The sequence below is a fragment of the Muntiacus reevesi genome, chromosome 9, assembly GCF_963930625.1.
Source record: "Muntiacus reevesi chromosome 9, mMunRee1.1, whole genome shotgun sequence".
Lineage (NCBI taxonomy): Eukaryota > Metazoa > Chordata > Mammalia > Artiodactyla > Cervidae > Muntiacus > Muntiacus reevesi.
The window spans coordinates 2,232,724-2,247,757 of NC_089257.1; the positions used below are offsets into that span (position 1 = coordinate 2,232,724).

The window sequence follows — 15,034 nt, forward strand, 5'->3', positions numbered from 1 at the left end:
TGGCAAACAGGCTGGAACTAGAGCGAAAGTCTTCTTATCTCTAAATATTTACAATTTTTGGAGGAAAACTAACAAACTTTAAATATTTGTTAAGTGCCTAATATTTTCTCCCTTTTTCTAAACTTAGTCCTCAAAATCTTGCCAAATAATGTTTTTTTTAATAGTTGAGGAAAACAAGTAACTGACTTTCACAAGCTCACATATTAAATGGTGGGGCTAAGCTTGGAACCCAGGTATATCTAAGTCCAAAGTCTATATTCATTCCACTATACCACACCTAATCATATAAAAAAGAAATGGGAAAGTGCCAGTCCAAGAGCTTAATTCAGATTTGAGAGTTAGTTCATTTCCACCACGTCTCAGGTTCAAGTGCCAAAAGAGGTCATTTATGTAAGACACTGACCTAAAAGACCACAAGAAGAATTATTTTCAAGAAAGTGAATTCTTAATATAAAACTGCAGCGAACATTCATAGCATCATTATTCACAGTAGCTATTTAAAAAGTAGATCAAGTGATGAACAATCTGTTCAGATCAAATGGAGTATTTTCACACAAAGGAATGAAAATATTTACACATGCTACAACATGGAGTAACCTAAAAAATTTTGTGCTAAGTGAAAGAAGCCAGACTCAAAACGGAAAACCTCACATATTTTAAGTACAAGTCTGTATACAACATGTCAGAAGAGACATATCTACACAGACAGAATTATACACTTAAAAATGTGTGTATTTTAAACTATCAATATGTAAACTGTGCCTCAATAAAACTGCGTTAATAAAATAGGCATTGCAGCACTGAGTCATAAAGGCCAGTAACTCAAACTACCCAAATGCCCATTAGCAGTAAAATGGATAAACTGTGATATATTCTCACAACAGAACACTAGCAATGAAAATAAACAGTCTGTAATAAATGCAACCTAGAAGAATGTCACATAATGGGGAGCAAAAGAGGCCCTACACAGAGTACATAACGAATCACTCCACTTACATAAAACTCAAGAACTGGCAACACTAATTTGTGCTGTGCAGGGTAACAACAGTGGTTACATTTAGGGATGGTTGATCCTGCTGTTTCTTGAGCTGGGTAATGTCCACATGACTGGAGTTATTTGTGGGTATACACGATGCTGCACACTTCCGTTAGGTGTACTTCTGTGTACGTACAGTGTATGTGCGGTGTATGTACGGTGTATGTATGGTGTATGTGCGATGTATGTATGGTGTATCTTAATAATTGCTTAAAAAAAAGAAAAAAAAGAAAATCACCTGTAATCTACCCCAGCCCCGGGGGGTGGGGGGAGAACCTGAGAAATACCACATGTCCTTCAATCAAGCAATAGTTAAATAAACACAGAACACCTATGTGCAGTACTTCATGGCTGGAAGCCCGTGAAGTAACTCATCTCTTCCTCTTTCCTTAGACAATCAATCCCACTGTTAAAAACATGTTGGGATTTCAGTGTAAACTGATGGTTTTCACAGTGTAGTTTGCAAACTCCTATGGGTCCCCAATACTTTTTCAAGAAGTTTTCAACGTCAAAATTGGTCACAAAAAAATCTGTTGGGCTTTTGATTTTTATTATACTGTACTTATAGATCACTATGGGGAGAAATAAAATCTTTACAGTGAGTCTTCAAACTCATGAACAAGGCACATCGCTCTTTCCTTAAGTTTTTATTAATAACTTCACTCAGCAGAGTTTCGTACTTTTCAGTGTATACATCACATCTTTTGTCACATTTATCCCTAAGTAATTCATACTTCTGGTTCTATTATAAACAATATTTTTATACAAATACAACTGATTTTTGTATGCTCATCTTGTATTCTGTGGGATGACTTCAAGAGGCCTTGCAGCTTCTGGACCACTGTCCTGAGACCACATGACATGAAGATGTCTGAACTGAGACCACTGATGAGAATAGAATGGCCAACTGAGAAATAACAAAGCATTGGGTTTTAACACACTAAGCTCTTGGATGCTTTGTTATACAACATGTAACTGACAGAAAAGTTTATAGAGAGTCACAGTAAAGAAAATGGGGCTTAGAAATTCTCAAAGATTTAAAGTTACAAACAGAATCCGTCAATAAGAAGGTAGGATATAAGTTGGGAGTTTAGGATCAAACAAGTAAGCCACATTTAAGTAAGTATGTAAGCAAAAGACAAAACCTCAGTAATTCTCAGTAGGGAATTAACTGTACTAAAGCTAAAGGGAGTATTTGCCTGGGTGTATTAACAGTTAGATCAACCTAGTTAGTTTTAATTCAGAGGAGCTTGATCCTTCTTGGGACTTAAAAGATCAGGGGTCATTAACTCAGAGCTAGTTTCTCTGTGTCAGAGGATCTTGCCCACCCATAATCTCCGCATAAGGATAACATTATGTCTGCATGTCGAGACGAGTATCTCTTAGGGGTTTTCTATTATCTGCTGAGTGTAGGTTTGCCCAACTCAGGACCTTAGGCCTCCAGGGTGTTCTCTTGCAACTCTCACTGGTTCTAGAGGAAAAGGGATCTCAATATAAAATAACTGTTATATTTAACAAGATAAACTTATAACTGTGTCAAGATAGTTCTGTTATGTTGAATCATAATAAGCAAATTATTATAAACCTATCTTCTTCATATGTAAGGGACAGAAAGACTCATTGACCTGATTAATCGAAAGGAACTGATAATAAAGGCTTTGTACTCCCATGTCACAATCCACACTAATCATAAAAGAGGTATGTCTGTACGTCTAGGAAACTAGAACAGAAAGGAAGACGCGTCGGAGGTCTGGATACTTGAAGTAGAAAAACAGTCTGAAGGCTATGGGGCATCCCTAACAAGGAACAAGCTGTTGAGCAGATATCTCTTACCCTGAGGTTCCTGTCGCCTTAAGATAAAGGGCTAGGAAGGAGACAGGAGAGATAAAGTGACTGTCTAGTGTGCTGTCAACCCTGAGACAGAAGCATCACAATAGTCAGAACCTGAGTCTCAGAAACCTGACCATACTACTCTGTGTATTTCTATAATTAGCTCTACTTTGTTTTCCATAAATAATTAGTAAAGTCCATCTTGAAATATTAATATTAGCTGATCTCAAGATATTTAAAGAAGTCAGGGAAAGCAAGTCCTTTGCTTTTTTAAAAAACAAAAATTAGTATTTAAGTCAACTTTACAAGAGTATCACCGTGAAGACAATTTTTTTTGTACATCCTTTGTGCAGAAACTAAAATGGTAAAAATTAAGAATTTATATACCATCACAGGAAAAAACAGAAATGCTCTGATGAAAACAATCTAAATAAATCCCTAGATCTGATTAACTCATTTGGTGATTCTGTCTAGGCAATCTTTTCTAAACATCACTACAACAGGAAAAGTAACTAAAAACAGCAAAATTATATTAAATAAAGGATGAAGCCCACACTTTAATACAATCAAATTTTTAAACAACCAGGATTCCAAACTGTTTCCTCTAAGCTCTAATTTCATGAGATATTAAGGGGAAAAAAAAGGAGGGGCTGTCTTACATGCAACCACTATGTATTTTGGTATCTACATGGCATACTACCCAGAAACAAAGTCTGTGAAATTAAAATTAGCACAAAAAGCAACACTGGGATTATTAATAACTACACTGAAGCAAATCATTCCTTCACCTTCACTGTTACACTGCTAGAATGTCTTCTTCCCCACACTTATTTACCACACAACCCAGTACCTAGGATGGTGCTGGACACACAGTGAATGCTCAACAATCTCTTGCTGAATGAACTATTTGCGAAGCAATTTTCTACTGTGTTCTATACACATCCATCAGGGTTAAATAAACACAGTAGCCACAGGGACCTAATGCGCTTCTTCACTATTATTTCAGCTTGAAAAATGACCATGGCACTTTGCAATTTAATAATTTAAAAACAACAGCCAGTTCCTTTTTGGTGTGCAGTATCATTTATTCACACATGTACAGAGTTCTCACCTTTAATTGAAGGAGAGCACTTAATTTCCAAGTTGTTTGGCGTAAGAGTAAAAATAATCCTGAAAACATCTTTTTAACACTAATGAAACAGAGATATCTTTAGAAAATCATCTCCATTTCTATATTCAGTGATCCAGTTGTAGAACTATAAGATATACTTACCTACCTATATATGCAGTTCAGAGTTGAATGACTACCGTAGTAACTAAACTTACAGACTGAGATGGGAGTAAGAGAGGATTTCTTTGAAATTTTATACTCTTAACAACAGTTCCTTTTTCCTGAGTCTTTAGTAGATTCAGTTTACTAGATTATTTGCAATAAAAGGCAGAAATTATCCCATCCAAGTACTAACCAGGCAATAAAAGGCAGGACTTGAACTCAAACCCTGGGCTCTAATGCCAGATGCAGAGCATTTAACTAGTGGATGACAGCGGGACTTGCAAGACTGACTGGCCCCTAATGCAGGTGTTTTCTTTTTTAAATTTTCGAGCAGCTGATTTACAATGGTGCGTTAGTGTCAGGCAGGCAGCAAAGGGGCTCACTTTATACACGTACCACCACCACATGTTCTCAGAGCCTTTCCCCTCATAACTAGATACTGTCTATGCTTCCCTGTGCTATACAATAGGTCTTTGTTGGTTACCTATTTTATATATAGTAGTGCGTATCTGTTAATCCCAAACTCCTAATTTATTCCCCCCTCCTTTCCCTTTTGGTAACCATAAATTTAAGTTCATTTGTATCTTTTTCTTCAGATTCCACATACAAGCGATTATGTGGTTATTTATATTTGTCTGACTTACTTTACTTAACATGATAATTCTAGGTCTATTCACGTTGCTGCAAATGTCATTATTTCATATGCTTCTGTGGCTGAGTTAATACTTCAGTGTGTGTGTGCGCGCCCATACACTGGAAAATACACATATATACACACACAATACATCTTCTGCATCCATTCACCTGTGGAGGACACTCAGGCTGCTTTCCTCTCTCGGCAAATGTAAACAGTGCTGCCTGACACTGGGCACGTGCATCTTTCTGAATTAGCGTTTTCATCTTTTTCTGATGATACACCCAGGAAAGCGAGTGCTGGATCAGGAGAGCTCTATTTTCAGCTTTTTAACGAACATCCACACTGCCCTCCACGGCGGCTGCACTGTCACCCCTACACCAATGGTGTGGAAGGGCCCCCTCTTCTCCACACCCTCCCCAGCACTTACCGTTGCAGACTTTCAGATGACGGGTGATTCTGACCAGTATGAGGCAGTACCTCATTATAGTTTTATTTCCATTTCCTAAAAGTTAACACTGATGAACATCTTTTCATGTGCCCGTTAGCCTTCTGTATGTCTTTTTCAGATAAATGTCTGTTTAGGTCTTCTGCCCATTTTTTGATTGTGTTGTTTTTTGATATTGAGCTGCATGAGCAGTTTGTATTATTTTGGAAATTAAACCCTTGTCGGTTGCAGTGTTTGCAAATATTTTCTCCCAGTCCACACTGCTATCATTTACGTAAGAGGATGTTTTTTGCCTACCTTCTCTGAGTTTAATGGTGTCTTACCTGATATTTACATTTTAAGCCAATTTGAGCTTATTTTTAAGTATGCTGTGAGGAAGTGTTCTAACTTCACTGATATACATGCCGCTGTCCAGCTTTCCCACCCCACTTGCTGCAGAGACTGTCTTTTCCTCATTGTATATTCCTGCCTCTCTGTTGAAGATTAATTGACCACAGGTGTATGTGTTTAAACACTTCTGGGCTCTCTATTCTGTTCTATTGATTCATGTCTGTTTTTGTGCCAATACCACTGTTTTGCCTGTAGCTTTGTGGTATAGTCTAAAGTATGGGAGGGTTATGCTTCCAGCTTTGTTCTTTTCTCTCAGAATTGGTCTGGTAATTCTGAATCTTTTCTGGTTCCCTATTTATTTCTTTGAATCACCTTCAATTTCCTTTATCAATGTTTTACAGTTTTCCATATTTAAGTCTTTTACCTCCTTGGTCAGGTTTTTTCCTGGGTATTTTATGTTATCTTTTGGAGGCAATTTTAAGAGGGATTTTTTTTTTTTTAACTTTCTCTTCCTGATATTTACACAAAGAAATCTGTTAGTATAACAGGTTTCTGTATGTTACTCTTGCATCCTACTACCTTGCTCAATTTGTTCATCAACTCTTAATAGTTGTTGTGCAGAGTTTATTTGCAATAAAAGACAGAAACTGAATTCAAACTCTGAGCTCAAACTCTAAATCCAGGGCATTTAACTAGTGGATTAAAGTGGTACTGACTGAGATTGAATTACCTATATGCAGTTTTAATCTCTCCTTAATGCAAAACTTTACATAACATGCCAACTTCTGATTTAAGAAATCAACACCAAAGATCAATTAAAAAGTCATCTACAAGAGAGTTCTAAATTTCCACCACATTCTGTGAGTTCACTGCAAGGCAACCCAAAATAATTTCTTTAGACGCAGGAGATAGTTCTCGCTCTGACAGATGCAGGCTGTGGTTTTTGTCTTAATAGAAATTGCTCTGGTACTTGTCACCTGTCACAACATTCCCCCCACATCCTAAAATTTCCAAAACGATCTCTAAATAGGGAATACACGAGCTTCCATTCTTGGCAGACATATTCTAATTTCCAAGCATCAACAACAACAAAACCCAAAACTTCTAAACAAAACAGTCATGCAAAGCTTTCTACATAAAAACCTGCCTAGTACAAAATACTTCTGCCTGGTATACTATGGAATGAAATATTAGCAGATTCTAAAATTCAGAGGAAAAAAAACAACCTGGTCACTGATACCTAATTACTCACAGAGTAATCAAGTTACCAGTTCTTAACCATACTATCATTCTTCTAAATAGCATAAATTCAGGTTTTGCACTTGGCCTATACATGCATATTGCAAAGCATTCTTTAAAAGAGAAAAGTCCACATTGAGGATAACATGTATTCACATTACATATATACATAATAAATTAACCAATTAATACTTTAGAACTGGACCAAGATTAGACAAAGTAAATGAAATATGCTTAAATGTATCTTTGTTTTAATTTTAAGAAGGATGCCATGTATTTGAATGCAGTATCAAGGAACAAAGTCAATAACTAGGAAAAAAATTTTAATAAATGAGCAACTGGCTCAACATGGTATGGGCAATTTTAATAATCCAATCTGCAAAGCCAGAACAGTCTTTAAGAAAAAAACTGAACATTAGATTCCCTTCGATGCCGGGAGCCAACACACGAGACCCTACCCCTAAAAAGGCCATAGGGGAGAAAAACCTGATGGGCAAGGCGAATCAGGTTATCAGGGGTTTCGAAAAAGTCAGCTCACGAAACCCTGCCGCTAACAAGGCCGTAAGGGAGAAAACCTGATGGGCAAGGCGAATCAGGTTTTCAGGGGTTTTTCGAAAAGGCCAGCTCATGAGATCCCACCCATGACAAGGTCATGAGGAGAAAGCCTGACAGGCAAGGCAGATCAGGTTTTCAGGGATTTCGGAAAGCTGCCCCCGGCTCTCACCTTAATCTGTCTTTCTGATGCCTGCGTCAATGGACTACTCCCTAATTTCTCTGACACAGGCAGGAAGGCCTTCCCCGATCTCTTCCCAAATAAGAATCAATTTAGAACTTTAATCAATAAGTTTCCCAGGTGGTGGTATTTTATGAGATTATTCAGGGTGAAAGGAGTGTTTTAATTCAAACTCCTTTGCTGGTAGTTTGTTAGCCAAACACATTTATGCCCTTGGTACTAATATGCATGATTGCTTATAATATCCTAATCATAAAATAGCATAAAGAACCTGATTATATAAAAGCCCTAATAGACATAGAGCCCTTTTAAGGGGTAAAGGAGTCCTGTTAGAAAACAAAAGAAAAATTATTCTATAGGTGGTTATTGGGTTGTGATTTGCTTGCTGTGTTTTTGCTTGCTGTATTTTTGCCTTTAATGTGCTAAGGTTGTGTTATAAAAACCATTGTTAATATAGTTAAAGATCTAGAGAAATAAGAACTTAGCCCTAGTGTGGTAACAATGAGATGGTTGTTAATTGTCAGCCAGGAGTGCTAGGCAGAAGCTGCCTCACCAAAGTCACAGAGTCAGTATAGGGTAAACTTCTTATATAAATGTAACTGACAACTTTTTCAGAAGGATTAATTTTTGTATTAACAAGAATATGCTTCTAGTCTGTACTATTGCCCTATGAGACTGCTACCTTTCAGTTAAGGTCACCATAGAAACAGAAAATAGGTTTACATTCACCTGACCTGCAAAAATGTTAATAGGCCCCAAGGCCAGAAGATAATGTACAAGACCCTCATAAACAAAGAAGTATGCAGAAAACACCCTGGTTTCGTGAAGGACAAGCTGACATAATGTTAAACTATCTTCCCCTTAGAAATGTACTAACTTAGGGTATAAAAGCTATGGTAAAAAATAAAGCATTGCCAGACCCTGCCAGACTCTCTGCACCCCCGTCTGGTCATTCTCTCTCTCTCTCTCTCTCTCTCTCTCTCTCTCTCCCTCGCAGACTTGGCCCTATCAAGGCTAGTCTCATGTCTCTCTCTCTCGCCGACGCCGTTCATCCTGAGGGTACCCCCTGGATCCTGCCGAGGCTGGACCCCGGCACTTCATAATCCAGATAAGAATACTTTTTAACACATATATCTGGCTTGCTATTTGAAATAACCTAATGAGCCCATTTAATTATTCATCAGGCTGTAGTCTTAGAACACTTTTCCTTCTGCATTCTTCAAAGTGCACTTATCACTCTCCACAAGCATCAAGATTTTTTTGTCTATACTGTACTCTGTATACTGTGTATCATTCCTCTCTACTTTACTGAAAAACCAAGTAACTAAAAATTACAATAAAGTGACATCAAATAATCTGATTTCCCATTATTAGGTTTTTAAATAATACTAAAATGTTTCACTTGCCCAAACCTGCCACTACTTAAATATGGCCTATCTATCCCAACAATTCATTACTAAATAAGTCACTTTTAAACAGGAGCAATCTGAATGACAGGTTGAAGCTCATTCTATTTTCTATCAGATTATAAAGTAGTCACGTAAGGTTTATGAATGCTAAGAAGGACCCATCTTACCTTTCTCAGTTGATACTTTTTCTATGCATCTGAAAGAAAAGAGAATCAAATGGTAAATGAATAATCTCACACATTTTCTTAAAATACAAAGATTTATCCTTTTCAGGTTCATCTCCAGAATGAAACAGAAAACATCTGAGCGGTACTGTCCAGTAGAACTTTCTGCAATGATAAAAAATACTCTACATCTGTACTATCCAACATGGCAGTCTCCATGTGGTTCCTGAGTGACTGAAACAGCTATGTAGTTGAGGACTGAATCTTCAGTTTTGATTAATATAATTTAAATAGCCACAAGTAGCTATCATATTTGACAGCACACAGCGAGAGTATCATTCAAAATGGTTGTTTTTAACTGTAAAAAAAATATCGATGCAAAGAAACTGTTGCTAATTTTGCTGTGTTGACTGGTCACAGAGGAAACACGCCTGCACCTGACACGCGTGCAGTAACCGCGGTGCGGTGACGCAGCTGAGCCGCCCTCTGAGCCGCCTCTGCCGGGAGAGCCAGCGGGAGGCGCGCGGAGCGAGGGAGGGCGGCGAGCCTGGGTGACTGTGAGAGCCAGCTGATAGACACTGAGGGTTGCTTATTATCTCTACTTTGGATATGTTTAACGAACCTAAAAAAAAATCCTAAAACTATTCATTTGTTAAACTAAAGTCAAAATCTATTTCTAAAATGGCAGCAGACTGGACCTAGAAATAAATGTAACTGAACTTTACAAATTAGATAGGAAGAGTAGAGAGTCTAATGTGTAATAAACTGGCAGTGAAAAAAATGTCACTCACATGTCTTTGATTCGGGGAAACTCCCACCGAACGCCGACTGCTGAGTGCAGTATAACGCCTCTCCTCTACGGCCCTCACCCAAGTTCAGAGTTACCTGTCTTGGATCTTTCCCAAGACGCCAAACGGCATCTCTGAGCAATATAAAGTTTTCTCCTTTTTTTTCTTTTTTGAAAATAAACCTAATACAAACGAAGACTCTTACGTTACAAAGAATATCCAAACAGATACTGAAGCCACAGCATAATACAAATTCTGTTATCTTTAGAGAGACTAGACATCATCTTCTCATCTCATTCATTTTCTTAAAAGCTTGGTATTATAACTTATTATATTTTTAATGTCCAAATTACCACAAGAATACTGCTCATCATCCTAGCTCTAAATGAAAAGTACATAAATCACTGTTAGATGTTGAAACATTATGCAATAAACCTTCTGAAAGCCTATAGGAATGGTTCAGTGTTTTCTTTACCAAGATCATCGCAAAAGGAAAACTCAGGATTTCGGGCTTATACAATTGAAGCCTTCTCCAAAGAGCCACAGAATCCAGAATTTTTCCCACTTCGGACTATTACTGCCTCTTCATTCTCGCTATCATGACCATCACTTTCTCCTTACAAAAAGAAAGTGTGAAGCAAAGGCTTACTACCATTTTACTTTCTGCAAGAAAACAAACCCCAAATGGAATTCCACATACTGGAAAACAGTGCAGTATTTGTTTCATTTGTAACCCATCTGAACCTGTAGGTTTATCACTAAGAATACTGTTTTAGCCTATATTCCTATATTCATTATGGTGAGGAAAGAAGAGCTTTTCTCAACAGCTAAGTGAGAAATTGAAAAAAAAAAAAAAAAAGTATTAAATTTTGAAATGCATCAGATAATCAAAAAACTTAGTATCACACAGTAGGAATAAGCCTTTTGCATTTAAAGTAATCTTATTTTAACAATTATAGTGTTACCCTATTAGTAGAGAATGGATGTTTTAACTTCTAAATCAGAAATAAGCTGGAGTGTGTGTGTGTACACAGATACCTGTATATACCCATACATAGATACTTATACATTTTTAAGTTAGATGAGGGTATAAACATCTGCATTTGAAGCATAAGAAACTTAACTCTGGAATTTATTGGCTAAAATACAGCAAATAAAGAGCCTAATTCTTAGTACTAATATATAACCTTTCTTCAGATTTGGTTTATCTTTCCTTACTATTAGCTTTTAAGCTTTTAATTTAAAATGATTATAGATTTAACTTAATGTCTTTTGCTTGAGCACATTCCCTGGAAAATTCTTTTTATTCTCCTTTACAAAGAGTTCCTATTCTTTTCATTAATTTCTGAGTATGTCAATGCAAACAGAAAAATTGTTACAAGATTAGGAAAGTTTATAAAAACAGTAATTGCCATTAACTGTAAAGCTCATTCCACAAATCATAAACTATCAGCTAAAGATGAAGAAGCATATTCAAGGAGGTTAAGTGACTTGCCCAAGTTCACTTAGTAAGCAGTAAAAAGCAATGCTTTTTTCTATTTTGCCTTGTAAGAGGAAGAGATTACAATCAATCCAAGTCTATCTACTGACACTTGAAGCTACTGTACAAGTCACTTTGCTGTTTCCTTGATCAAGAAACAAAAGTAGGTTAAACAGTTGATTACTGGGGAATTTACTGGGAGAAATGTTATTTGGAAACAGAGCTCAATGAAGGTCAGAAGGCACTTGACCAGGGTTCAATGATCAGACATTTCAAAACCTGAAATGTCTTAAAGGGTAAAGTTTCTCAATTTTTAGAATTTATGGCTCTGAAAATCTGTAAACCGTGCATACATCTGACAAACCTCCACTACTCAATGCATCTTCCCCCTTTACTGAAATCCATGTCTCACTTTTCTTTATAAATCCTGGCTCAGCACACTACCAGACCCAATTATCTGCTTAATCAAGGTTTACCGAGCTGAAATGCTTTAGGAGTTCTTTGATTTCCAGAGTATGTAGTAAATTGAAAACGTGTAACAAAAAAATTTTAAAGTGACAATGTATCAAACAATCCAATCAAAACTGTATAATTTAAAACATACAGTTAAGAAATAGTTCTGAGGCTAAAAGAACACTACAATCTTTTATGATACTGGATGTGAGAGAGAGGGACTTTTAAGAAGTAAGACTTTTCTTTCCTCCCCACAAGGAATACTGGGGAGAAAAAAAACTGAAGGGATTTAATTAAATCATCCTTATCCAAGTTCAACTGCTGTTAACATTTACATTGTGGAAATAAAGACTCAGTACTTTTTTGACAGAAGTTAGGGAACATAATAAACCATGAGAGCTGGTAAAACTAACACTTAAGAGATTTTCTCTAAGTAAAACTGATCAATCAGTGGGAGGGAAACATGCTAAGGAGATATAGCTATATATAACTTTCAAATGAGTAGGTGAAAATGGAAGGAAATTTTAAAAGATTAAGCTATTAACTTTCCTGTGTATGGTTACAGAAAAAAGTAAAAATCCAATTTGGTAGAATTTACATGAAAAACTCCACTACACAGTAGTTATACCTCTACTGTATACAGTACATGACTATATTTCTGTATACTATATACATACTGTATCCCACTATACTGTACGCTACTACATAACTATATATAGTAGAGGTATATAACAGGTAGCATATCACTGCTCAAAACAAAAACTTGCCGTATTTCCTACGCATCATGCTCTGTATTAAGTGCTCCACTTAAGTCTCACAAACTCTTCTCACTGAGCTTATCATTATCTTCTATAGATAATAAAACTGAGGCACAAGCAGTTTAACTTGTCCAAGGAATTTATATCCAAATAAGACCAATGACATATCTTTTCAAATTTATGACAGTAAATACTGTTTAAATTTTTTGTCTATGAAATTCATTTACAGCAATTATTAATCGAATCCTAACTGCAGCTCAATCATTTATAAGTACAGATTTTTGTTGTCCACAGAAATTTAATTTACACAATTCTCTAAATTATGTTAATTGGTGAAAGTCGCTCAACTGTCCGATTCTTTGCGACTCCATGGAGAAACCCCCAGGCCAGAATACAGGAGTGGGGAGCCGTTCCCTTCTCCAGGGGATCTTCCCAACCCACGGATCGAACCCAGGCCTCCCGCACTGCGGGCGGATTTTTTACCAGCTGAAAGAAAAGTGAAGTCGCTCAGTCCTGTCCGACTCTTTGCAACCCCATGGACTGTAGCCCACCAGGCTCCTCTGTCTATGGGATGTCCCAGGCAAGAATACCGGAGTGGGTTGCCATTTCCTTCTCCACTTTACTAGCGGAACCACATGTTAATCAAATAACATCCAATAATTTGAAAGCACATCTAAAACACAATATACCTTTGAATGTTCTTTCTTTCTGAGAGTCTTCCAAGACATGTATGCCAAGGTCACAGACTTCACTCTTAATTTTGGAATAGGTGTGTTTCAAATTTTAAATTGACCGGGCCTGTGTAAGCCAAATTTTGTCAGGATCTCTACTGGGGAGGTAGGGTGGCAGCGGCGGTCGGGGGCATTTAAAACTGATTTCTCCCCGCACTTTCAATTTTTCCTGCTTTTACTAAGTGTTTTTTTTTTTTCCACTTGAAAGTCAAAAAGACACAAAAGTCTTCAACGAATTCCTTGGCTGATGCGCTTCATTTCTACAATTCACAAACACGTGTAGGCACAGAAACATTTTAATGAACTTAAAAAATATATAGATTCCTGGTCATCTTGGTTCCTCTATGACCTCTCGGGGATGAAAGAATTCCTTTCATATTATTCAAAATTTTAAGGACGAAGTCCCTATATTAAAACATATTCAAAACACACACTTGTGTGTGCCTCAGTTTTATTATCTATAGGAGATAATGTTAAGCTCAATGAGATGAGTTTGTGAGACTTAAGTGCAGCACTTAATACAAAACATGATACATAAGAAATAAAGTTCTTGTTTTTGACACTCGTCAAAAAAAAAAAAACCCGCATTTCAGAACCTAACTTAAAATTGGCAAGCCATGTTTTTATCCTACTAATAAGTTCTTTTTCAAAAAACGAGTGAAAAATAATGTGAAAATTTAGTACGTTTGAAAAAAAACAAACAAACTGGATAACGATCCTAGTACAACTGAGGTTGATCAGGTGGGAAGGGTGGGGGAACGACCTCATCCTGCGCGCTGAGATCGAAGCCCCCGCCGCCGGTTTCCCAAAGGGGACGCGCCGTAACAGCGGAGACCGCCGCGCGGGGGAAGGGGCCGGCGGACGAAGGGCGCGCGGACAGCCCGGGACAGCGGGGCCGGGCGGCAGACGCGCGCCCCGCGGGGGCCGCTGGCAGGCCGGCGGCGGGGGCCGCTGAGGCGGGAGGGAGGAGGCAGGCAGGCGGGGGAGCGCCGAGCCGGCCGGCAGGGGGCAGAGCGGCGGCCGTCACGTGGGGCTGCCGCTACGGGAGCCGCGAGGGCTGCGCGCGGGCGGAGGGGGGTCGCTCCCACCGCCGCGGAGACGGCGTTACTCACAGCAGGCGCGGGCTCCTCTTGCCCTGGGCCGGGGACGGCGGCTTCGCGGCCTGGGCCGGCTGCCCTGGGGCGTCGGCGGGCCTGGCGCTGGGGCTGCTCCTCCGCCGGCGCGGGTACTCGGCCTTCCTCCGGCGGGACACGGCGGCGGCGGCGGCCGCGGCGGCGCGGCCCCGGTCCCGGCCTCCCCTCAGCACGCGGCTGCTGGGGGCCCCCGCGGGCGCCGCCGCCGCCGCCGCCTCAGGGGGCTGTGGCTGGGGCTCCGCCGCCGCCGGCCCCCCTCCCTGGTCCTGCCGCTCCGGGGGTCGCGGCTCTTCCGTCTCCCCCGGCATCGGGACGCGTCCGCCCCCCCACCCCCTGGTCCCGGCGGCGGAGGCGGCGGCGGCGGCGGCCGCGGCGCTGCTCCCCCCGCCCCCCGGAGCGGCCGGCTCACTCACTCTGCGCGCCTCTCTCCCCCCTCCCCTCCGCCCGGCTCCGAGGGCGCCCCCCCCGCCCCCTGCCACTCAAGGGCCGGTACCGCTGGCGGCGCGCGCGCGCGCCCGCCAGAGGCGCGCAGCGGGCCAATCAGGGGGAAGGAGCGGCTCCTTGGCCCCGCCCCTCGCGGGCTTTCACGTCGCAG

General features: G+C 39.8%; 1 protein-coding gene across 2 annotated transcripts in view; it reads right to left on the reverse strand.

Moving 5' to 3' along the window:
* Nucleotides 1-14,782, reverse strand: part of ZFP91 (ZFP91 zinc finger protein, atypical E3 ubiquitin ligase) — a 36,865-nt gene extending 22,083 nt beyond the window's left edge. For both annotated transcript variants that reach the window (XM_065943744.1, XM_065943743.1), the window contains exons 1-2: nucleotides 14,419-14,782; nucleotides 9,100-9,128 (exon numbers count right to left, since the gene is read on the reverse strand). In XM_065943744.1, coding sequence (XP_065799816.1) covers nucleotides 9,100-9,128; nucleotides 14,419-14,747 — 358 coding nt within the window. In that variant the 5' untranslated portion in view covers nucleotides 14,748-14,782. The remainder of the gene's footprint in view (nucleotides 1-9,099; nucleotides 9,129-14,418) is intronic.
* Nucleotides 14,783-15,034: the final 252 nt, after the last annotated feature.